The sequence below is a fragment of the Apus apus genome, chromosome Z, assembly GCF_020740795.1.
Source record: "Apus apus isolate bApuApu2 chromosome Z, bApuApu2.pri.cur, whole genome shotgun sequence".
Classification (NCBI taxonomy): domain Eukaryota; kingdom Metazoa; phylum Chordata; class Aves; order Apodiformes; family Apodidae; genus Apus; species Apus apus.
Window position 1 is genome coordinate 29,633,616 of NC_067312.1, and position 26,576 is coordinate 29,660,191.

Below are 26,576 nucleotides of genomic sequence, written 5' to 3' on the forward strand. Positions count from 1 at the left end.
AGCACCACTGGTGAGAAATTTTCTTTGGCTGGTCTCTCACAGCCACCAGGAACTTCAACACCCCGCTGCACCCTGCTGCAGTGATACCATCAATCAAGTCTGTATGTACTTTGTCACAGCAGTGACTTGTTACTGTAGGAGGCTAGTGAAGCTCTGCTATGATAAGCAGGTGAAAGGACTGGGACTGGCCAAGCGCCAAGTGCCTCCTAACACAGTCAAAGGCAAGACTGGGTTGGCCTCTGTGTTTGTCACCAAGAAGAACCTGAGCTCCACTTTTGGCTGCAACCCAGCAGGCATTGAGTGGTGGAGACACATGCCATGCCAGACCTTGATATGAGGGCTGGCCTCCTCTGTTATAAGAGGGCCATCCAGGAGGGAAGGGCAGGCTACAAAAGCTGCAGCTGGCATGAATCACCAAATGGTTGCATCTGGACATCCATTCAATGACTGCAATACACCAAAGCCCAGATCATGTCCACTCTCATCTTGAGTGGCTATTGAAAAAACAAAAAAGGGGGAGATGTGGAGAATAGGCATGGGAAAAGAAAAAGGGCCTCCTCTATCTGTAACAAAATAGATAAAATGAGACCAGCCAAGGGCCGGGGCTTGTTGTGAACAGCACTGTGAACGTTGACAGAAATCAGAACACTATCATGTGCTTGGTGTGTGATTGGCTACATCCTGGGAACCCAAGGCGTTGTGTATGTGCCAAGGAGCAGGTATGAGTGCTGTTTACATTCTCTGTACCCTGGTTGCTTACTCTCAGTACCCACTGTAAAAGTATATAAGGGAGCATTTTCTCATAATAAATGATTCCATTTCTTCTCACTCTGGAGTCCGTGTCCTAACTGCCACATATGTATGTGGCTAGAAAGCAAAATATCCAAATCTGTCTAACATTACAAGATGGTGAGTATCAATTAGGATCCTATTTGGATGTCTATACAGTTATTGATGGGGTGCCAACCGCTTTTTAATTTAATGGGTGCTTTTTCTATAGCTGGATCAAATACTTCCATGAAAATCATGAGAACCCTCCGGTGGGGACCACCTCTGGATATTTGTATCACACAACACAACAGAAGATGGACTACCTAAAGAGACCTAGTTTTCAAAACAGGTCTATATGGGAGCATGAGTAGGCTGCTATGACAAAATGAAATGGGAAGCTTGCACAGTTCTTAGCTGGAACCAAACCACCCACACCACTGATCCCCACAGATGTTCTTGCTGGTCACAGGCAAATACCATTTGTTCACAGTACAAAGAACTCCCAACAAAAGAAAGATTTCTATGATTTTACTAGACTGTCTCCTTTCATGAACAAAACAAAACAATTGCCTTTTGGACTCCCCAGAGTTATTACTGAGAATTTTGGCACCCTGACAACCTGCTTTAGGATGGTCAAAGTAAAGCAGTATTTGCCTTGTGGGCTGGGGTTTTTTATTATTATTTTTTTGCCTGTGTTGCCTATGCAGACAAAAGTGGAAAAGCTCTTTGAGAGTCCTGAGGCTTCTGACCCTGTAGTTCAGGAAATGTTGGACTATATGCACACACGGTAGCAGAAGGCAGATGTACACAGCCAGTAGGTATGCTGGACAATTTAATGCCTATCTAGTGCACTGGCTATTTTGCATTAGCCATAAAGAAAGCCCCAGTGTGCCCCAAAAGCACTGCAGGCTCCAGTCCTGTGGTAGCTTCTGGAGCCCCAAACCTCTGGAGGAACATAACAATGATGTAGAGGGCCAAAACCTACAGATGCCTTTCTGATGGGGGACCCTCCACCAACCTCCAAAGGTTCCAGACCAGAAGGCTATGGTGAAGAGGACACATTGCCCGTGCAGGATGTTTCCACTTATATTGAAGGTACATACTCAGAATATTTTGACTTGTGTCTTCAGTACATAGTTTTGTTTCTCAGTGGTGAACAGAAGGCAAAACAGCACCATCAACCCCTGCTTAGTTGAATCTGATCCATATAAATAAATAATGAATAAATAATCCCCTGCTTAGCATGTGTTTGATAGTGTACTCACAATCCAGAGAATCCATAGTTAAGAGGGCCTTCTTGCAATCTCATGACTGTGCTCTAAAGCATTTATTTTATCAGATGGGAAGAGTAATTCTTGCCAAAGCTACAGCTGAGTCACTAGTGAGGATAACATAAATCCTAATTTCATCCAGTTTTGTTTTTCTTGCTATAGCTAAAGAAACACAATATTCTACAGTGAGGAGAGGATGGTAGGCTAAAACAAGAGAGAGAAATTATCTATTTAGAACACGTTAGGAACACTGTTCACAGTACATCATAACAAGGTGATAACATAAAGGATTGATCATAAAAGAATGATTTAAAAAAGCAAAGAAAGACAGAGCATAGATTATAGGCTACGTGTGGAAACTACTGTGGTTTTTTTCCTCCTATAAGCAAAGCTGTACAAATGAAGTCTGCCTCATACTATTTTCTGCACAGGTAAGAGATTGATTTACTCAGTCTGTACAGTTTCTTTGTTTTGTATAAACGTATCAATGCTTAGATTAACACTTCCGATATAGATAAGGATGTTTAATTTAAATACAGTATTATGTCTCATTGACCTGTTGATTTAAGGTGCAATTTATCAAAATCTACAGCAAATCCTTTATTTTTACTTAGTCTGTTCTCTTTGGCACGCTTCTGGTTTATTTAAATACAAAAGTGTAGAATTGAATCAATTATATAACAATGCAGGATCTTCAACGGTTTTTTATTAGCATATGAGTGCAATTTTAGGTTTACCACAAGCTTATTTACAAAGAACTGTATATGAATTTCAGTCTACTTTACATATAAACTGGCAAACAACTTCAACAAAGAACACGGTTACAGCCAATCCTACCTTGAGACTGATTTTTGCACCATGGAAATCTTGTATAAAATGTTTTAGAAAATGGAGATTCCTCATGAGAAAGTTCTTGGTGCTTCTTACCATATATCAAGCCCCCTGAACACATGACTTTCTGAGTCCAGAAATGCTTTGTAAGATACAGTTTAGCTGACATGTTGGCACTGTAGGTAGTGTTGAAGCTACAAGCTTACATGTTCAACTGGCAAACTAAACCAAGGAACAAAACACCAACAAGTTTGAGTAAAAAGCTTATTTACAGTTGCCTCTTCCTAGAAAAAGGCATGCCTCCTATATTATTTTTTATCTGCTTTGTTTCAAGGAGGAAAGGTTTAGAATTTTCCCTATGCATCAGTTAGTCAAAGGTGAACAACAATAAACAGACTGTTTTCTGCTTATGAAGGAATGTACTAAGAGGCCACTAAATCAGTGAAGTATCAATTTACAAAAACTCTTCAGATGCCAGAAGAGCAAAGCTACAGCCATTTATTTCACAGCCGAAGGCCAAACCCAGCAGATGGCATTCACATGAAAGGCATGGAGAAAACCAGCTACATAAATAATGGAAATTCTTCCATGCCCAATTATTTCACAATTAAAGAAAAATGAAACCATGTTCACAATAAAACACTTTTTACAAAGCCTTTCAGGTCTGTTCCTTCCTGATAACCCAAGTGGTAGCCCCTCAGCTGCAGAAATGAGTATTTTGGCACGCAATCAAGTCACAGTAGGTGTCAAATACAGTGCAATCTGTTTAGAAGGCAAGGATGTTAAAAGGGATTTCATACAGGTGCGGTGTTTTGTGGGTAACATGTGGAATGTTGTGCTACTCCTGAGTAAAACATGTTTGGCTGTCTCAGCTAAGATCCCCATTTATGAGCATGCTGATTGCAAAGAGGCCTTTCATAGCCTCAGCACTAGTGTGTATTCTTTAAAAAAAAAGGTATTTTACAACTGCCTTTTTCTTCATCTGTCAGCAAGAACTAAAAGTGGAGAGTGCAAATTGCTGGGAGAGGTGATAAGAACCGGGCAGGATTGGTAAGAAGAATCAGAGTCTGTGTAGTAAATCAAATGCATGTGAGATGTAATGGATTCTCGACTATCCTTTAAGCTTTTTGAGACACTGTATATGGCCATGTCCTTCAGTGCTCCTGTTTTACCTGTAAAGATACTGGCTTTAGAACTTAGATGTCTGCGTGAAGGCTATGGTGTCAGACTTATCTACAGCAAAGCTTCCGTTGACGTACGACTTCTTGGTCCCTGGTCCGTCGTTATCAAGTGTTGTTCCCAAGGCAAAAGGATTGACTATGTCGACTTCAGATGTGACATCCATCTGCTCCAGCTCCTTTTTAGAGAGCTTCTCCACTACCCCTGTACCAAAGGCATCTCCCAAGACATTCACCATTGTTCTGAATCGATCCCTATGGAAAACAAAGTTGTTAGACAAACCACTCCATATGTTACCTTGAAAATCCTTTCAGTAAAAGTAAGCTACTCTAGCAAATGCAGATTTTTTTTTTTTTTGCAGTGCAGATTTGAGATAATTCTCTAATTAAAAGACAAGCATCTTCTAGAACAAGAACCAGAATTTTCCCAACTTATATTTGAAGAAATCAGGAGTCACTTTCATGACAAATTACTTTGTGTAGTGTGTGTAAAACTGTAAGTCAGATCACTAGTCTACTAAAGCAGTAATCACACTGCTGTGCACAGCCTTATAAAATATTATAGGGATCTCTTCTCAGGCCCTGAAGTACATGACACAGCTGGTTCTCTTTGTGATGAAACTGCTTTTCTTGGAAAAAGAGACTGTGGGGTGCAGCAGAAGAGCTGACATTGTTCTTTTTGTCTTTCTAACAACCATGTCCTCAGCCAGACTAGTGCCTAGCCCACTGTCTTCAGTATTCTGGCCCAAATCCTGGAAATGGGAAAGGCTATCCTGTTATCCTCTCCTTGTTAAAGGGTTGAAGAACCAAGTTGTATTAAAAAAGTCACTAAAATGAATACGATACCTCTGTGCTGTTGATTTTTTTTTTCCAGCAGAAATCTGTCTTGCAAACCTTAAAAATCAACTGTTACTTGAGAGAGAAGCAACAAAACCATGCAATATAGCAAAGTCTGAAAACTGGCATGGAAGTAAGGTAGACAGTGGAAGGTCATGCTTCCCTGTTTTTACTTTCAGTTACTCAACACTGCAAGGGCTTTGTGGCAGAACATATTGTTCTGTTTGTGTGGAGATGTTGAGGTGGGTATTTTCACAATTAAAAGGGACTGCAAAAAACAATACTAAAGTGAATCAGTGCATCTCATATGTTCTTCCACTAAAACCGTTGAACTCCAGTGCTAAAAAGTGTCCATGTGTTCTCCATGTGGAAAGGAAGTATATGGTAGGGAAAAGAATAGAGAGAGGTAAAGTAAAATTCTGGTAGGATCAGTGTGACAAGTGAGAAAATCAATAGCACTGGAAACTTGTATTTCATAATGCTTCTCAAAATTTTTCTGTTCTTAATTAAAAACATGAAGTGCTTCTCAAGGGTACGTTATAAAATCTTGCCAAGTTCAGAAATAACTAGAGGACTGTTAATGAGCCACTACTACCAGGTTGTAAAATAATACATTTTGGGCAATAAGTACAAAAGGCAGAACTGTTAATTATCTACATGGCATCACGATGCAAATTCCATCTGCTGAGGTGCAAAATGCACTGGCAATGATCCCTGGTACATGAAATTAATCTTTAATTTGCTTTACACAGCAAGACACCTTAATCTGAAAAACTTCTCAGTTAGAATCAGAAACAGCTTGAATTCTTTGTCTGTGTCTTGGTGGAACAGGTAGCTCCCATGTACTCTTACTGTGCCTCAGAATCACATCAACTGTGGACCTTTAAAGTGGAGATGAGATCAGATCCGCAAAATTATTATTCATGTGAGAAACATGGGAATTACTGTTCTTTTTCACTCCCTGAAAAGAATTAGAGGGCATTGAATTGAACGCTTAGGCTGCAGGGTGAAAATTAAGTATGTCTCTGTGCACACATTTTTGTGGAACTCCTCTCCATGGGACTTGGGGAAATCTAAAAGTGTATATGGGTCCCAAAAGCAATGAGGCATTCATAGAAGAAAAAATCTATTGTGAACTACATATATATATATATAAAATCACCCCACTTCTAGCTTAAGAACTCTGTGAGCTGCAATTTGCAGAGGCTAGGAAAGTACTTTGGAAAAACAACCATTGTATGCTTGTTCTGTTCTCTGACTTCTTTAGATCTGGTCTGAGCCAGTGGTTCATACTGATCTTCACCGTCCTTAAAACTAAGTGCCCACTGTGAAAACAACAGACCTGGAAAAAAAGTGAATTATCGTGGAGTGCAGCAAAGAAACCTGTTAGACTCTGTTGCAGAGAACACACTTGCGGCTGGAGCTGTTTTGTTTGGATCAATTATGCTCACACTGAAAATGAATTGATTCTTGGATCCATTCAATAGCCCTGGCTTCCTGGAGACTTGCATTTCTCTCTATAGCTTTCAAAACTGAGGTTTATAATCAAATAAATTATATATGTATCTGAGAAATACATAGGTTGCTGTCAGAAATTCTTCAAGAAAATTATTGGAAAGGGCAGTGCAGGAACAAGGCTGGCTATAAGAAGAATCTGCCTAATTCCTGCAACAGTCCTAAATGCTTTTGTCGCTTTCTTTTTCAGCCCCACATGCTTCCACAAAGAACTTAATATCAAGTGCCTTAACTTACAGAAGCCAGTCAACTGCAATGATGAGAGTAACATCTTCAGCGGGCAGGCCAACAGCGCTCAGTACAATCACCATGGTGACAAGTCCGGCCTGGGGGACGCCTGCAGCCCCGATGCTGGCTGCTGTGGCTGTGACACTAGATCCCAAATAAAGCCCAGAAAAGGCATTCAGAATACACATTGCTCACAGAAAGTGTATGTCCTGGCACAAATAGGCTTATTTCATTGCCAGAAAGAAGCCCAAATGTTCCAGCTTTCCTCTTGAATAGTATTTAGTCATAGTGTGGTGACAAGTTATGGGACAAGTCATGTATAGATAAGGTTATGGTTACACTGCAGGACAACAGTAGGTAACTAACAAGCAAACTCGATACAGCAGAGGTAGAGGCCAAGTTGGGTTTGCAAGTGTTTGCAGAGGAAGAAAAAAGTAAATTTCCAGAATGATACCATAGACCAGCTGCGTGTCCTTGCCCATCCCACCTCCTCGTGAGGTTACACAGGCAAGGCCTTGGACCAAGAGGCGAGAATGTTTGTGTTAATTCCTGTGAATGATACTTTCAACTTTACCACATGGTATCCAAAGTTAATCACAGAAGGTTAGATGTAGGAAGGGACCTCTGAAGATCACCAAGTCAAACCCCCCTGCCAGAGCAGGACCAGAACCAGGGCAGATCACAGATCACTCAGAAAGGCATCCAGACAAGTCTTGAAAGTCTCCAGAGAAGGAGACTCCACAACCTTTCTGGGGAGCCTGTTCCAGTGCTCAGTAACCCTCACAGTAAAGAAGTTCTTCCTTATGTTGAGGTTGAACTTCCTGTGCTCGAGTTTGAATCCACTAGTCTTTGTCCTATCACAGGGCAAAAGTGAAAAATAAGTTGTCCCTACCTTCTTGATGCCCAGCCCTCATGTATTTATGGACATTAATTAGATCCTCTCCCAGTCTTCTCCTCTCTAGACTAAACAGCCCCAGGTCTCTCAGCCTTTCCTCATAAGGCAGGTGCTCCAGTCCCTTAAATCATCCTCATAGCCCTGTATTGGACTCTCTCAAGTAGATCCCTGTCCCTCTTGAACTGGGGAGCCCAGAACTGGACATAGTGCTCCAAGTGAGGTCTCTCCAGGGTCAAGTAGAGGGGGAGGAGAATCTCCCTAGATCTGCTGGACACATTCCTAATGCACCCCAGGATACCATTGGCCTTCTTGGCCACAAGGGCACATTGTTGTCCCATGGATAACTTGTCTACCAGGACTCAAAGGTCATTCTCTAGCAGATCACCTCCTGGCCTTTACTGGTGCATTTTGTTCCTTCCCAGGTGCAGGGCTCCCCACTTGTTCTTGTTGAACCTCATTAGGTTCCTCTTTGCCCAGCTCTCCAGTATGTCCAAATCTCACTGAATGGCTGCACGGCCTTCTGGTGCATCAGCCGATCCTCCCAGCCTAATGAATATTCATTACAATAAGCCACCCCAACATAATGCATGTGATGGCTTTAGTCTTACCTAACAGTAAGTATTTGGCCAAGATCCAGTTCTAAGTCATTCAGTTGTGCAATAAATATAGCTGCTACTGCTTCGTAAAGAGCGGTGCCGTCCATGTTGATGGTAGCTCCGACCGGAAGAACGAACCTGGTGATTCTTTTGTCGATGCAGTTTTTTTCTTCAGCACAGCGGAAGGTGACAGGCAAAGTTGCTGAACTGGCACACAGACAAACACACAAAGTAAACACAGGGAACAAAGAGCACACCAGTTCCTCTGTCTTTCCTTTCCCTCAGAGCCTGCGCTGCTCTAACACTGAGCCAGAGATCTAAGGCAGGCTGGAAGGCTGGACCATGAAAGAGAGAACTGGCTTATAAAGCAAAGTAACTTTAGTTATCTCTTCTAATTATGGGAAGAAACAATAAAATGTTACTACCATCAAAATTACATGATAAAACCATAATGATATATGTTGTCAGAGAAACAGTGCAACAACTTAAACTCTAGCAAGTCTGTGACTAATAAACTGAACGGCAAAGAACTGTCTCCTCCTGGGAGGGGCAGACTCTAGTTTGACGTAAGGCCAGCGCAATCCACAGTGCTGCTTTGGGTACCACAGAAATAATGATGGAATACCTCCAGGGGATTTAGAATGGTCCAGGTGAAATCAGGGTATGTAACAAAGTAGCAGTAAAATCAAAGCACGAACAATACAACTACTACTAAGAAAGTTAACATATGGCACCTTGAATGGCACCTTGAATGCAACCACATGGCATGTACAGGACAAGCAGGCAATCGGGCGCAGTCAGCATGGGTTTATGAAAGGCAGATCCTGCTTGACCAACCTCAGCTCCTTCTATGATAAGATGACCCACCTGGTCAACCAGGGAGAGGCTGTGGATATTGTCTAACTGGACATTACTAAGGACTTCAAAACAGTTTCCCACAGCATTCTCCTGGAGAAACTGGCTGCTTGTGGCTTGGACAAGCATATGCTTTGCAGGGTGAAAAACTGGCCATGTGTCTGGGCCCAAATAGTTGTGGTGAATAGAGTTAAATCCAGCTGGTAGCCAGTCGCATGTGGTGGTCCCCAAGGCTCAGTGTTGGGGCCAGCTCTCTTTAATGTCTTTATCAGTGATCTGAGTGAGGGAACACTCAGTAAGTCTGCAAATGACACCAAGTTGGGAGGGACTATTGATGCACCTAAGGGTAGGAAGGCTCTGCAGAGAGACCTGGACAGGCTGGATTGATGGGCCAAGGCCAGTTGTGTGAGGTTCAACAGAGCAGAGCAGTGCGTCCTGCACTTGGGTCAAAACAACCCCAGGCAACGCTACAGGCTTGGGAAAGAGTGGTTGGAAATCTGCCCAGAGGAAAAGGACCTGGAGGCACTCTTGACAGCCCAGCTTAACATGAGCCAGCAGTGTGCCCAGGTGGCCAAGAAGGCCAACACCATCCTGGCCTGCATCAGGAAGAGCGTGACCACGCTCTTACCTAGGAGTAGAGGTGATCACGCCCCTGTACTTGGCACTGGGGAGGCCACACCTCAAGTACTGTGTGCAGTTCTGGGCCCCTCACCAGAAGAAGGACACTGAGGTGCTGGAGTAAGTCCAGAGAAGGACAACCAAGCTGATTAAGAGAACAAGCTGTCTAGAGAACAAGTCTTTGGAGGGGCATCTCAGGGAATTGGGGTTGTTTAGCCTTGAGAAAAGGAGGCTGAGGGGAGACCTGGTTGCTCTGTACAACTGCCTTAAAGGAGGTTGGAGTGAGGTAGGTGCTGGTTTCTTCTCCCAAGTAACAAGCAATAGAATAAGAGGAAATGGCCTCAAATTGTGCCAGGGGAGGTTTAGATTGAATATTAGGAAATATTTAATTACCAAAAGGGTTGTCAAACACTGGAACAGTCTGCCCAGGGAAGTGTTGTAATACTCTCAAGGTATTAAAAAACATGTAGATGTGGTGCTTACAGACATGGTTTAGTGGTGGACTTGGCAATGTGTTAGGTTAATGGTTGGACTTGATGATCTTAAAGGAAAATAAATGTTTAATTTTTTTACCTGGAAGAAATCATAAGGGCCGTCAGAAGAGCCTGAGCCATCCCCATGATAAATCGAAAAGGATTTTTCCTTACTATTATTAAGTAGATCAGTGGTAGAATTACCATGGAATGGATTGCAAGTCTGCAAAATAAAATGGACTAGTTAAAAAAGTGGATACACCTTGTTGACTTGTTTAATATAACAATGATTAGAGGTATCTAGTTCTGTCCTCAAATACATGTAAACACTATGGGTGATGTTCGTGACACTTTCAAAATTCAGAGTATACCATCCTAACAAATGCAGACTGATGCTCTTCTACACTTCCTTTTGGAAGCGAGAGATTAATTGTCTCTCCTTCCAAAGCAGAATAAGGGTTACTTTATATATTGGAATGGATTTTAAACTGATGAAGATGAGGAAACTGAAGCAATAACTAGTATTTAAAATTATATGCAGACAGTGATTTGAAATATGGTAAAACACTTTACTCTCCTGCCAAATCCTTACAATGCAGACAAGAGATTGTCACCGTTTGACTCAGGTCCAACAACAACGCTCTCGATCCCCTCCCCCTCTCACCCAGGTAGGGAAGGAGAGAGAGAAAAAGAGAGAGACTTGGCTGGATTGAAAACTAAACTACACAGCTCTAATTAAACACTAATGATGTAAGAAAATATATACAATTATATACAGATTTGTTCAGGTATGTGCAAGAGCCTCTTGCCTCCTCTCACCCCCAGCAACTCCCACCACACTCCCCTGAGCTGGAACAGTTCTGAGAAACCCCAGAGCTGCTGCTGGAGAGAGCACAGAGTGATGAGGGTCAGGAGAGCTCGAGCCTGGGGGTCAACGGTGATGGATGGACGGAGTCCTCCCCGGACACCGGCCATGGACGGGGGAGAAGGGAAGAAGAAGCAGGAATGAAGTTGTCTTCTGTGATCTCTGACCTTCCTCTGAGCTTACGTAGATATATGGAATGGAATATCTCTGGCCAACTTTGCTGTCTGTCTAATTCAGCCTCCTACAGGGGGTCACAGATCTCCCCGTAGCGTCTGAGCCGGCAGAGTGAAGGTGCGACCTTGAAGCCCCAGCAGTTAGAAAAACATTCCAATGTCTTATCAGCCTAGCTAGAACAGAGTGTTGCTACTTAAAAGAAAGCTCACTGAAGGAAAAAAAAAATCAGTAAAAAGGGAAATTGGCTTCATCCTGGCTCAAACCAGGACAGAGATAAATCAGAAAAACCTTTTTTTTTTTTTTTTAAAGTTTATCTGCCTTTATTATAGGACACATTTTGGAGTTAAACGTAAATACGGTCCCCACTCACAGACATGATGTGCACATCTTTCTGCAGAAACTTAAACATGATCCTATAAAAAACTACAGAAACTATAAAAGACTATGTAAGCTTGGGTCTACAATTGAAATGTAGTGGGGTATTTCAGACTGTACAAATGAGATGTATGTAGTCTCACCATCTTTAATACTGTAAAATGCTGAAATACTGTCTTTTGAAATATTAATTTTTAAAATTAAGTGTGATGACATGCAAAATATCAAATTGTCCTCTTGACTTTAGCTACTTAGGTGTATTTTCCTGGATATTTAGGTGGGTCTCAGGGACAAATTAATCCTTCAACTTGTGCATTAATTTTGAACATTGTGTATTAGTCCTGCATGCATATGAATGTAGAGCTTTGCAGGCATTAAGATTAGAGGTTAACAGCCCACTGTAAGTATATTTGAAAAGAAATACACGTGAAGGGTCTGTGAAATATGTCCTGTGCTCCAAAGTCACAAGCAATTATAGCAGCATCAACTTCTTGTGAAAAGAAATTATCATAGCCTGGGAACATAAAGCTCAGAACTGTTGTCATGTATGACCTTGGGATTTTTATTCTGTCCTCACAAGATATTCTTGCAAATGTTACTGCGTTGTAATAGTGCTTTATAATTTCAAAGCAGCTGGTAGGGATAAATCATGGTACCATTTGTTCATCCAAAAATAGGCAATTAAGAGAGCAGTAGCCACACTACAGAAATTCACAACAGCACCACTGTTTGTCTCCCTGGAAAAACAGTCTTTTTAGAAGCAACAGCCATTAAAGTTCTCACTGTGTACGTGAACAAATTATTTATTTAGTGGAATGTAAGTAACCATATGCAACATATATTGAAAAAATTTGTAAAGAATTTTAGAAAGAAAACTAACAATTTATACAACAGTGCCTGAGAACAAACTGAATTCTGCAGAACACATAGAAAAAAAAATATTAAATGGTATAGTATCACTGGGTGTCTTTAACAAAATGTTGGTGAGAGTAAACATTTCAAGTATGTCTACATCTCAAAGCATACTGACTTCCAAATAGTTATTTAAAAAAATTCAGATACGCACATTTTCTAGCGGCAGCAAGAACATGTCATTATCCAAAATAAAGTATTTGTGCATATCTGCTTTGCTACTATTGATTTTCATGATACAAATTTAAAGTAATACTTATTTTCAGTAAGCAGCAGAGATTTTTATACTAAAAATCATAATCAGCAACTGAAGAGAAGTCTGCTTGCTGCAGCTTCCTTTTTTTTTTTTTTTTTCCACCTCCTGTTTTGATTTTCCTCCTCTGTGACTGCTGCCATATTCATCCTGACACTGCCCCCATTAAAAGTGAGAGGCTGAAGGTATTTAGTGGCTAACTGGAGAGAGACACTGTGGGAAGTCTGTTCTCTCATGGTAATCTGAATGAGACATAAAGACTGAGACAGACTGAGATAAAGACAAGGTATTTGATGCATTCTTTCATAGAATCATAGAATCCTAGGGGTTGGAAGGGACCTCAAAAGATCATCTAGTCCAACCCCCCTGCCAGAGCAGGGTCACCTAGAGTACATCACACAGGAAGGCGTCCAGGTGGGTTTTGAATGTCTCCAGTGAAGGAGACTCCACAACCTCTCTGGGCAGCCTGTTCCAGTGCTCTGTCACTCTCACAGTAAAAAAATTTTTTCTGATATTCACCTTAAACCTCCTATTCTTTGCCTCTGTCTTCAACACTGATGACGGACCAGGGGGGCCTCAACACCCAGAACTGGAGGACTATGACTGCAACAGGGATCAACTCTTAGCTGACCCTTAATTTGTGTGGGATCTGCTGCTACAGTTAGATCTTGCTGCTACAAGTCCATGCGGCCTGATGGGATCCATCTGAGAATCCTCAAAGAGCTGGCTGATGTCATCACTGGGCCTCTCTCTATGATTTTTGGGAGGTCCTGGGAATCTGGAGAGATCCCAGTTGACAGGAAACTGGATAATGTTTTTCCAATATTAATGAAGGGCAAGAAGGAGGACCCTGGAAACTACAGGCCAGTCAGCCTAACTTCAGTGCCTGGTGAAATTATGGAAAGGATTATTCTGGGAGGTATTAGAAAACACCTGGAGGACAACAGTCATCGGTCACACTCAGCATGGCTTCACAAGGGGCAAGTCCTGCTTGTCAAACTTATGTTCCTTTTATGACAAGGTAACCCACCTAGTTGATCAAGAGAAGCCAGCAGATGTAATTCTTCAGCAAAGCTTTTCATACTGTCTCTGACAGTATCCTCCTGGACAAAATGTCCAACATACAGCTGGACAAGCATACCATACAATGGGTGAGCAACTGGCTCACAGACAAGCACAAAGAGTGACAGTGAATGGGGTAACATCAGGCTGGTGACTGGTCACTGGTGGGGTCCCACAGGGCTCCATCCTAGGCCCAGTCCTCTTCAACATCTTCATCAATGATTTGGAGGCAGGACTCAAAGGAATTCTAAGCAAGTTTGCTGAGGATGCAAAGCTGGGAGGAGCTGTCAACCCCCTTGAGGGCAGGCAGGCCTTGCAGAGAGACCTTGACAGGTCAGAGAGCTGAGCAGTCACCAACCACATGAAGCTTAACAAGGGCAAGTACTGGATTCTGCACCTGGGATGAGGCAACCCTGGTGGTAAGTACAGACTAGGGAACGAGTGGCTGGAGCGCAGTGTGGCAGAAAGGGACCTGGGGTTCCTGGCTGATGGCAAACTGAAGATGAGCCAGCAGTGTGCCCTGGCAGCCAGAAGGGCCACCCATGTCCTGGGGTGCATCAAGCACAGCATTACCAGCCAATTGAGGGAGGTGGTTGTCCCTCTCTGCTCTGCACTGGTGCGGCCTCACCTTGCATACTATGTGCAGTTTTGGGCAGCACAATATAAAAAGGACATTAAGCAATTGGAGAGTGTCCAAAGGAGTGCCACAAAGATGGTGAAGAGTCTGAAAGGGATGACATGAGGAATGGCTGAGGTCACCTGGATTATCCAGCTTGGAGAAGAGGAAGTTGAGGGGTGACCTCATTGCAATCTATGGCTTCCTCACGAGGGGAAGAGATGGGGCGGGTCCTGATCTCCTCACTCCTGTGACCAATGACAGGACTCAGGGAAATGGCAGGAAGCTGAATCAGGGTAGGTTTAAGTTAGATATCAGGAAAAGATTTTTCACCCACAGGGTGGTTGAGCAGTGGAACAAGCTCCGCAGGTAAATGGTCACAGCGCCAAGCCTGCCTGAGTTCAAGAAGTGTTTAGATGATGCACTCAGGCACATGGTCTAATCCTTTAAGTCCCCTACACAGGGACAGGAGTTGGACTCGATCCTGGTGGGCCCCTACCAACTCAGCATATTCTATGATTCTATGATATGTTGCAGCTAACAGTGGGCAAGAGGTGGTAGGCCCAAGAAAGTGAAAGGTCATGAATAATAAAGCTGGGTAGAAGGTGAGATAGAAGAAGAGCTGGAGAGGGAAGTTAAAGGAAAGGAAGAGGAGGATAAGACACACCAGCCCTCATGTTCTTGCACATCCTTCTTGACAGGGAGTACAAGAAATACAATCTGTAATTCTCAGGATCAGTATTACAGGGAGGATGATAGACAGATAGATACAGAGACAGAAGACACTGATGAACAGAACACACTGCAAACAGAGGTGGTCAAGAAAATAAGGATGAAAACCAGAAAGATGGTGGGTACAGCTGTGTTTAAAAAAGAGTACAACTACTCTTGTTTGCCAAGAGGTGGGGAAAAAAAGGATATTCTTGCAGGCTGGAAAATGTAGAACAAGCAACTCTTCTGTGAAGCCTATAGCCGTGTGTATACATTGTCATCTTTGCTCCTGTGATCTGATAACAGCACGCCCTGATGGTCAGTTTTCAGACATGTGCTGCTGCTGTTAGGTGTTCTCCACAACACCTGAAGCATAACCCACTACACACTGTTCTGTATGAGACAGAAGTGCTTCAGAGATCTACCCTAGCAGCCATCAGGGCTTAGAAAGTAATTGTACCTCAAATGATTTTTGAACAGTTAGTCCAAACATATTAGCTTATGCATAAAGCCAAACAACAACTTTTAAATTAATATGATTGTCTAGCAAAAATTAATGTAAAAAAAAAAAAGAGAGATCCTTCTTGACTATTTATAGAGAAGTTTGCACTTAAGACTAATATATCGCCCTTCTCTCTGCTTGGTTGTCAGAAAGTGTGTAAATGTCATTTGAAGAATAGCATGCATATGAATTAAGTGAGAGGAAGGAAGCTCTTGAACAAGTTTGGATCCAGCCTCTAAACAAAACATAAATAAACCCTTAATATACTGAAGGAATTGTAGGAGTGGATGCTAAGGCAATGAACCAGGACAGCCTAGAAGTTATGCTTCATGGAATTGGAAATAGAAATTTAAATGCATTTAAATTACTGGGACTGTAATATCCATTTATCTATCAAAAGGGTTCTTTGTAGGATAGTCTTCAGAGAGAGCTAATGATCTAGTCTTACAACCTGTATCACTTGCAGCAGTTAAGTTGCCCTTTCTAAGGCTCTGCACCTGCAAGGCTCCACAGTGTGCAGTGTAACCTCCTCCACCCCAGGCTATTCTATGCCACCAAGGGCCTAGAAAAATAATAGAAAAAAAGTTCTGATGCTTGGCTAAGTTACTCAGATAGTAACTGCAGCTTTTGCTACCAGCTACCTTTGCCTTAAAGGAGTAACTGAACAGTGCAGTCCCCAGGGCTTCTCTCGGTATCAGCTGCCTGCTCGGCACTGAAGTGGGAAGAGGTCAATTTCCTTGTTGGCATCATTTCTTATGCATTGCACTTACTATGCATTTGTATTAGACAGGGGAGGTGGGCCTCTGCTGGTACACCTTGGGGTCACAAGTCCCACAGGGAGGTTTCTAACTGAATCCAGGCTTTTGTGTATTTTCAATAGGCTAGCAACATCCAGTAAGCCGTAACTCACAACCTCACCCTTTTGAAGATTCTTCTAGTATCTAACAGAAACATTACTACACTCAGAAATACAGTACTATCTGTTTCAGCACCAAGCTGAGAATATGAAACAATGAACACACTAACAACCTTTGCTTCTTTTCTTGTTGTGTTTTTTATTTGGGTTTTTTTTGTGTGTGTGGCTGGGTTTTTTTAGAATGCAAGACAGTGACTTTTTAAAACAAAACATGCATTCAGCAAAGTGTATGTTCAAAACATCTTCACACACCCTCACGTAATTTTCACTGACAGGAATTTTTGTCTCTGACCTAGAAGAGGCTGAATATTGTGGATAACTGAGTTGTAACCAACTGAGCTCTAAAAACCGCACACATTTAACTTCATCTTCAACAAATGACATACCCAATCAGTACTGTAGCCATATAAAGACCTAGTTTACGAAAGATTTCCCAGTTCTCAACTTCTATTATCTTTCCAGCAATTAAAAACACGATACCAATTGGCGTATACCTAGGAAGCAAAAATAAAGCAATTTAAAGTGCATTCTAAGATTACGAGCTCAACACAGGGTAATTTCTCACACAGTAAAACTTTTTACAACAGGTAAGACTTCTTTTTTATATTCTATTACACACTGAAGATTTTTTTATATTCTATTATACAACAGACTTCATTCAGTTGCAGCAAGACTACAACAGAGGTGATGAAAAAATATTAGAAAATGAGAGTAAATGTAACTCTATGCATTGTCTAACAAGTACTGTATGACCTGGTGTCACTGAATACACAGAAGTTGGGAAGGTGTGTGGGCTTTGCCCTACTGCAGCATATGTTTAAGCATAGCCATAAGCTTACCTGGAGGTAGAAGTGTGCAGGGCTGAGACCATTATCTGTGCATTGCAATCACACAGATTGCAGAATCAGATGGGATGCTGTGCTTACAGCAGCTGCCTGCAACACTGGGGGTTAATGTGCAGGTCACCTGCACAGAATAAGAGTGATTTTATTATGTTGGGATAGTGCAGTCATCAGTGTGTTTCTTGGAGGGGTCCCCATCCCTAAGTGAACTTACAGAAGGCCATGCCTTGCAGACTTGAACAGCTGTGTGGGTTACTGCCTACAGAAAATTCAAGGTAAAAACCAGGACTTATGCTAGCACCAGCTCCACTGCATTCCTTTTGGTACCAGAGAGCAGGCTGTCACAGAGACAAGCTGTCACTTCAGAATTTTAAGTAACATAAATTAATTTATCAATTTGTGAATATACACAATGTATCAATTTTAAAATACAAATTATAACTTTATAAATGTGTGTATGCTATCTCACAAATAAAATACTACCATGTCCCTGTGTAAAGCAGGGACTCCTACTTCCTTCAGAGCCCTGAACTTGGTGAAAGCAGAACTAATTCCTCACACTGCCAGCATCAAACTTTGCCTTAGTCAAGGCAACAGCTCCCACATCTGTAGGAACACAGGCACGTGCAAGCCAGTGGACAGTCAGTTTATGAGTAAGAGCCTGTATTTGTGGCATGTGCTAACTCCTGGGTCTTGTTAGTGGTGATTTGCTGCCAGAGTGAGGCAGACTATTTCATGGGGCTGTAACTCAGCTGGGGATTGAACCAGCCGTCCAGCACAGGACAACTTGCAGAAACTAAGTTAACTTTCTTTAAAAGCAGCAACTCTGGACAGGTTTACTGTTTCACAGGCATCTCAGTATGCTGGGATGGAAAAAAAATAATCCACGGAATAACAAGATCTGATAAGCTACTGCTTGTGTGAAAGAGGTAGACATGAGCAGAGAGAGTATTGCAGCAATGGCACAAGAGACTTCAGATGTAGATCAAATCCTGGAAGGGATTGTGTGTGCTTTAGTCCTACTACTGTGATTGTGATCTGCATGGAAAAAACCTCTGTGAGTTGCTGTAAAGTCCAATCAAACACTATCAGATGATAGTGCGACTTTAAATTTTTTTTTTTCCTGTCTGAGAATATTGAATGTGAATGGTACCTCACAAAACCTATTTGCAGAAGGTCAATTATGTTACATTGTATTATGTGTTAAAGACTGAGAGGGGCACATAGGTGGTAACACTTGTACAGTCCCCAGATCACTAGTGCAGCTGTACTGGTTTGCTATAAACCTCTAGCAAGAATGTGTGACAGACAGGTTTCTTGTGCATCAAGAGGACTTCTTCCTTAGTATACAGTAAGTAGAAGCTCTGTCTCCAGTTTCCTCAAAAGGATCAAGTTCTGTAGAAAGCAAACTTTTAACCAGCCTTTCTTTTAAAGCCGTATTCTGCAAAGCACTATATAAAAGCAAACATGAAGTATGAGTCCACTCCAACCTCTTCAATGAAAAAACCCACTTAAATAAGTTGTTAGAAAATGTTAATATGTCCTTGGACTTACCCCATAATTATCTGAATTATTTTCATTGTAGCTTCATTCAGGGCATCGAAAAAATCCACCAGCACTTGTCCTTTCTCTCCCATTTTCCCAATAACCATTCCAAAAATAAGACAAAAGACTATCAGCCCCAGCACATTGAGGCCATCGGAATACTTGCCCACAATTTTGTATTTTTGGGTTTTGTTCTATAGATAAGATTAAAGAGAAAGAAGTTACTATCTGACAACAATTAATTTACTTTGAAGAGTACTAAAATGAAAATATATTTAGATTTTTCTTTGAGAAGACACAAGAGCTCTTCCTCAGTCACCCTATTCCCCTACTGCCAGTGCCAAATGGGCAAGTTCAGGAATGAAGGTAGAACTAAATTGTCTTTGAAAGCTTTGTATTTTAAAGCTATGCAAGGATCTGACCAAACACGAGCAGGCTATAAAACACCCCATAATTTATATTGCCCTTTCTATAGACTTCTGACACAAAGTATGGCAAGGTCTGGGTATCCACAGTCACTCAATACACTCAAGACTTACTCCCTACTGTGGAGGACAAAACACAACTGATGTAGAATGCTGGTGATTATTTCTAAGCTGTGTCTGGATTTAAGATAAATAATCCATTACATAAGAACTGAGACAATGGTGTCCAGTTTTGCCCCTAGTTTAAAATCTATTGTTAAGCTGAAACCAGTGAAACTGCATAATTTATAGCAGAATTGGATGCACATACCACAAATATCATACTAAATAGGTAGGTAGTCACACATTTATCTGTGTTTGTGAGGTATGAACATATGAAGGAAAGGGTGCAATTCTTCACTACTTTGTGCTTCAGGATTTAATTAATCTTTTTTAATTAGCTCATGTTCCCATGCTCTCACAAAGAGATGAAATTTAAAAGCAGTATAATAACATGCATATTGATTTGGTACTGTTCATAGCTCTGTGTTCATATTCTATTGAATTCCTTTATCCGTCTCCTTCAAAGTAATTCTAGGCTTTATAAACCATTAACACCCATAAGCTTTCCACAACTTCAATCAGAGGCTTGCTAAGCCACCTCTTCACTTTTGTCTCATTATAGCAGAGTAACAAACAATTAACAAATGCCTTCTATTGTTTTGCTTTCCATTAAAAAAAAAAAAAATTTATTCCTTTTTTCTGCAGTGCTTACAGTTATCTCATTGCTGCTGAAACATGTCATGCTGCTATATACCTAGCCTTTTCACAGCGACTGTTTTTTTCAGTTTCTCAGCAAATTGAAAAATTTATTAGCATAGACATTTAATGGAGCACATTAATTGATTTTTTTCTGACATCATCTATTGTCTTTGGACTGTTTAATTACCAGTTGAGTCCTCTGGTGTTCTTAAACCTACTTGAAGATCTTCATACTCACCTCTAGCATTTACTTATTATGTTTTGTGCCCTTGCTAAAATCTATCTATGTACCATTTCCTGCCTTTTCTCAAACAGTAACCACATCAAATAAACCAAATTTCTTTTATGTTCTTTCTCCTCACTTCATACATTGTGAAGAAATACAATAAAGGTCGTACCTCTAAAGCCTCTGCTGTCGTAGCAGGTTGTTTTGTAACTGCAGAGCTATTTTTATCCACGCCAATTGTAGCTGCAACTTTTTCACGTTTGGTTTTATACTGGAAAAGTTTTGTAAAAAGCAGAAGAGCTTATTTAGAAACATAAGGAAACTTAAAAATGCATAGCCTTTGTCCAATTAAAATAAGGGGAAAATTAACTAATCTGACTTGAAGACAGCAAACATAAACATACTCTTTATTTCCCCATTCATGTGAGCCATCACAGTCCTGTACTTCAGATGCTGTAGATCAAACAAGTGATTCACCGAAAATATGCCATGAATTCTGCTCCCCAGGCCCCCGGGTGTTCTGCAGATCTGGTGCAGTCTTGAGGGGGATGAGATACAGCTCTGGACAATGGCAAGGAGACTTTCTGCTGTGACAAACCGCTTGGAAAGAATTGCTGACAGCCACCCCAGGAGTGCACTGTAGAGCAGATTTAGTTGATACCAGAGCCCTGGTAATGTGGTTAGTGTAACTAATGCCATTAGATAAGTCATTCTCTGTGGTCAAGCTGGTCACTTATTGGTCCCTTTTCTGCTCATTATCAGACCCTGAAGGTCCTGTGCACTATGCAGATGAATTAAACAGATTTCTTCTACCCCTCCCTACCAGCTTAAATATTATTGGGCATCAGGCTGACTGCTTCCCTCCTTAGCAGCCTGGAAGGTCCCAGGCACTCGGCCAACCTGGTACTGTTGATGATCCCACCACAGCACATGGAAGTATAACAGCACCCAGAGAACCGTCCATAAAATCAAGCAGGATACAAGTCCTAAGGGGGAACTTAGACTGGAGCAGCTGCTGAACAGCGAGAGCCAGATACCCTGGTAGCCAGGGACACTTCCATCATCATCTGCTTCCTCTGAAGACTGAGTGATTTGTATTAATTTATATGTTTTTCAAGTCTAGATGATTCTTATGTTGATACATAACTAATGTATCAACAAGTATTAAGATTTGACCCAATCTGCAGTGGTTAGGAACCATAAGGTAAGTGATGCTATTTTAAAATTGTAGCACACTGACTTTGCTTAGTAACAAGGAAATAGATCATCATTACATGGTTCTTCTAACTCTGCCTGTCCCAAAAGGACTTGTCTTATATACTGCTTGATTTCTGCACCCAGCTCCTAAACAGTGTCTTTTTGCAAGATGATCTAGGACTTAATAGCCAATAACAGAGTGTTTCTCATAATGGAAATGAAACCAAGATGTCTTAAAGAAAAGTCTTTTCATGGGAGATTAAGATACTCTTGGGCTTCTCAGAAATAATTCTTACCTGATATAGTTTAGGGGGATATAAAATAATAATTTGTAGTTAGCAATGAAAACTACAATAGCAAATTACAAAAATACAATAGAGGAAGGTTCAGACTTACCAGTTGAAAACAGGCCTGGACAAGGTTTTCTGGGAACATGTTCCTGTTAAAAAAGTAGACACATTTCAACATTATAGCATAGATAAGGCTATAAGCTTTTTATAAAAACTAAGAACAATTTTTTTATAAATGAAATTATAAAGCCTGCTGCTTGAAAACTAGATCAGACTGTATTCCTTCATTCAGAAAACTGTGTATTTAGTAGCAACATTGTGTATAAAGTCCAAAGAAATTAGGGGTTCAGGACTCCTTATGATCAGATGACTGTTTTCCTACTGTTGATTTTTTGGGCTTATATTCAGTCTTTGACATTTCTGTTGGTAAGCTACCACAGTGTTTTTTGCCCCTGCTGCATCGTCTCTGTGATTTACATGAAGAATGCAGGACAGACTCATTTTTATAGGATTTGTCAAATATAGGCCAAAGAAACCCAAAACCCTGTTATAAACACTGTGCTGGTAGAATCATGTATTTGGTGTGTTCTACTGTAGTTTTGAATTCAGAAATTAATCTTGGCTGATGGAAGATGCCATGTGTTATTCCAGAGTATACAACCATTTTTGCACATTGAAATACCTGGAAATTAGGAAATCAGATCAGAAGCAGTGCATGTATGCCTCCTGTTCAACCATCAATGTCAGATTAAAACAGCTGCAGACAAAAGCATTATTAAGTATTTACTGAATACCCAGACTACTGCAGAAAAAGGCCCTTTATATATTGAAGCAAAACTTACCTCCCTTTCAGATCTTTCACAAACTCCTGCCTTTATTTTTCAAGTTTTTAAAGTAAAACTTCTTCAAAGGCAAGAGTAGTTTTTACAAGCCTGTCAATTTCCTTATTCTTTACAAGACTGCCTAGCTTTGTATTTTAAATCTGACTAATAAGTAAGAAAAGTAACTACTTAATTCCTTTAAAACAGAATTTCAGATCTCAAACTCCGAATTTACAGTCTTACATTTGTGACAGGAAGTTGAGCTGTAACTGTAGCAAAACCCGAAACTACTCTGAATTACAATTCACATCACTTCTTACTATAGGAAAATTATTTTTTTTTGCATGGAACTACATCAGCCTTACAAGTACGAGTGGAAATATTCATGTGGAAGCTACTGGTAACAGACTGGTGTGATAATGCAGCTGATTGCACAGTTCCTCTCTTTGAGTCCTGGACAAGTGACAATGAGGAAGGAGATAAGCCACCCAAGGAGTTTCCATTCTAGTCATACACAGGCAGGAGGAGACAGATGCTAGGAAGAACTGTGGATTGTTGAATATAGGGCTGTTAATTAATTGTTTTACATACAAAAATCAGAGAAATTGTGCTATTCTCAAAGAGGTCAAACTTGATCTGTGCTAGAGTAGAAATGCCCCAGATGACAGCAGACATTTGCTATTAAATAGGACACTGACCTTTTCAAAGCAGATATATACATGTACGTATATATGTATATACGTATATATTTTATAAGTATCAAAGAATACTGTGCCTAGAGTTTCATCTGCAAATGCCAGTCACATTTCCTGAAATAAAATGTGCTGAGAAAGCCAATTTTAGATACGTGTCAGCTGATTCTTACATGCTAGATTAAGTAAAAATTCTAAGAACAGAAAATAGTGGGCAGGAATAGTGACACAGAACAGTGACCAACTGCAGCCAGAAAAGAAAAAATAATCCACAGAAACATTTCTGAGGAAACTACTTCACCACTACCAGAACTGCAGTCCTTTATTGAGATTTTTTTTTCTAATTCCTTAAACACAGTAGCTCTGAAAACCTACTCAAGTCTACATGAGACTTTTGCAGGGTTTTTTTTCTAATCACTTCAAGTATCTACCCATTTTCCAGCATGCTGATGGGGGAACACTCATTTTAAGGCAGCATTAGATACCGGTGACAGAGCAAACCTGTTGACTGTGCAACCCTAAGAAACCTTTGCATACTGCATCTGTTACTCTGCATCATGCCTTGAGAAGGGGAAACATAACACTGCAGTTTCAAGTGGCTGTCTAGACAGGATGAAACAGAACCTGTCAGTCAGCAACCTACCAACCATTCAATCCTTTCTGGATATTTTCTTCATAATAGGTAAATCTTGCATATCACTTTTCTGTGGAGGGAGTTTTTGTTGTCATTGGTTTATTAACTAAAGTCTATGGTGTAAAGGGAGATTTTTTAACAAACTACTTTGCATATACTCTACAATGTTGGAATAACAGTTATTCTCTCCTTATTCATCCAAATTACACTAGAAAGTATTTTTATTGTACAACACATCACAACTTTATTCGTATTTGGACTTCTGCAATTACTATGTAAACTAAAAAATAAAATTTCACCTGATCAGATCCAGCATGGCATCAACAGTAGTGACTTCCGGGGTACTGCCCACTCTGTCAATCTCACTTGCTGTTTGAGTCACTCCAGGCTTAATGGTCACAACCAAGACAATCCCTGCAGAAGGAGAACCAGAAGAAGAGTTCTGTGCAGAGCAGAAGCACTGGCTCATCCTGCCTCAGTGTAAGCTTTGTGGCTACATTCTTCATGAGCTAAACTCACCAAATGCATTCCCAGAGTGCTTATGCAGGGCTGTTAAGAATTAAGTCTACAGGTGGTGCCCCTAATTGTGTCAGTTCCCCCAACACAGGAGGCATTGCCACTAGACTTCGGCACTCTAGCTATGTTTTTACAAGTATGGTACTAAATCAGTACTGATCACCAAGGCAGCAGGCTACTTCAGCTGGGCTTCAGATGAACTGTTCTGCAACTTTTGCATGGTGGTATTTCTAATTGCTATTTCCTTTCCCCTCAACCAGCTCTTCTTGTTACTGTCTTTCAGATATGAATACAACTGTGTTGTCCTGTGATGCTAAAGTACAACAGGATACTTTGATAAAGTTAATTAGCAATAAAGCTACACAAGAGAAGGGCTTTGGAAACAGACTGAAATAAAAAACTATAGACAGGAAATACTAGCTTTGACTTTTTGAATACTGAAATATTCAACAAATTTTCCGTTTATTTTAGTGGCTTCATTTCCGGCATTTTTACCATTATACATGAAATACTAGGCCTTTCCAAATGTACAGGATTTTGGGGTTGTTTTTTGGTTTGTGTTTTTGGGGTTGTCTGTTTGGTTTTGTTTTATCTCCCCAAATCCAAACAAACTTAAAGCAAATAAAGTTACTAAGTGACAGCTATGAATGAAAGCAGAAATTAATTTATGTAACTGCACAATGAAACAATACCATAGTACCACAGAACAGCAGGGACCTCTGTAGATTGTCTTGTTTAACCCCTCACTAATGGTAGGGAAAATTTCAAAGTTAGATACTTATTAAAGATAGTCTAGTTATATATATATATATATATAAATAGTCTTTATTAATTTTCCAAGCTGTGTATTCACAGGAAATTTCCAGACAGATGAGACAGCCTAAAAGTGATATACTATTCTCAGTGATGCAACCTCTAGAAATTATTCTGCTCTTACACGTGTGTATGTGATTCTTCTTCTACAGTCAAATACCACTTTGCTTTACAGGTAAGGCACACACAATGCACATTTTTTACTTTCAAATCAGTAAGTTTCTTTTTAGTGGGTGCTATCTATGCATTTTATTCACTCAGACTCAACAAAACAAAAAGATAAGCCACAATGACATGTGGCTTGACAAAGGAGGGTTTAATTTTGTTTCTTATTTTAAAAGGCAGGCTGAAGATGTTTGCTTAAGCAAATATGGAAGATCTCATGGTTGCTTGCAGGGAATAAACTTCCTGGAAGGGGAGATATGCACTGCAGAGAGGTAGGAGTGGAGCCTGGCAGTGACAGAGGGGACAAAAACCTTTTAGAAGGAAACGAGATGATGAAGTAAGCAATATTTTCTGTCATCTTTCAGATGAGACACATTATACATTCTGTCAACTGAAAATCAGCCCCCATCTATCAGTTTGCTATTGAGGAAAATGCACTTAGTAGTTAAGGGTGGCCTTTGATGTTCATATAGCTTTCCCACTGCTGGTCACTGTTTACTTAAGCAGACAGCTTCTCATCTTCTCTGAGCTGAAGCATTTGGTGAAATTGTCTGTGGCTTCACATTGGATAATAATACAGCCCAACTCTGAATCACAGGACTAATTCCTTCCTTTATCTGGCTACAAGTGTGTCAAGACGTTTGGTATCACTCCTGTCCCTTCTCCCCATCCTCTTTTGGGAAACTAGTAATGTCACAATGCTGTATAAATGTAATTAGGCAATGCTGAGGATTTTAAAAGTTACACTATCACAGAGTACCTAGTGTTACAGCAATGAGTGTAGTGCACAAATAATATATGACTGCTCGCAAACCAATCTTCCCAGAAACACTGGAATCCAAAGCAGCAGCACCTGTAAAAAGAACCACAAAAACAAAACACTGAAAAACAGTTTTGGAAGAAGCTTGCTATTTTTGTAGAGACAATTATTTGTATGCAAGAAATTTTTCCTTATTCAAGATACTTCTTAAAACTTCGGAAAAATGTCTTTAATGACCCACACGTTTGTTTCTACTTCTTTGCAAAAGTCTAGTTTTCCTGGATTTTTCTAGGAAAAAGATAATTGAGCTTTTGTGATTCCCTGGTGTTGGTGATGAATTAGACTTCTTTGGTTTATGAAAAGTAAAATAAATAATAGGTTTACAGTTTTCAGATCTGTAACATGCTGGTTTTAAAAGCCATGGGAAGGGAGCTGCTCAGGACTGTTACCCCAAG

At 40.6% G+C, this 26,576-nt stretch overlaps 1 protein-coding gene across 4 annotated transcripts in view; it reads right to left on the reverse strand.

Annotated features, from left to right (window-relative positions):
• Positions 1-3,946: 3,946 nt before the first annotated feature.
• The window catches only part of SLC1A1 (solute carrier family 1 member 1), a 48,931-nt gene continuing 26,301 nt past the window's right edge, over positions 3,947-26,576 (reverse strand). For 3 of the 4 annotated variants that reach the window (XM_051642360.1, XM_051642358.1, XM_051642361.1), the window contains exons 3-12: positions 26,122-26,214; positions 24,167-24,281; positions 21,827-21,869; positions 20,406-20,504; positions 18,851-19,035; positions 16,841-16,948; positions 10,169-10,291; positions 8,135-8,329; positions 6,641-6,775; positions 3,947-4,306 (exon numbers count right to left, since the gene is read on the reverse strand). In XM_051642360.1, the coding sequence (XP_051498320.1) occupies positions 4,063-4,306; positions 6,641-6,775; positions 8,135-8,329; positions 10,169-10,291; positions 16,841-16,948; positions 18,851-19,035; positions 20,406-20,504; positions 21,827-21,869; positions 24,167-24,281; positions 26,122-26,214 (1,340 nt within the window). In that variant the 3' untranslated portion in view covers positions 3,947-4,062. The remainder of the gene's footprint in view (positions 4,307-6,640; positions 6,776-8,134; positions 8,330-10,168; positions 10,292-16,840; positions 16,949-18,850; positions 19,036-20,405; positions 20,505-21,826; positions 21,870-24,166; positions 24,282-26,121; positions 26,215-26,576) is intronic. The other variant, XM_051642359.1, reaches the window with a different exon arrangement.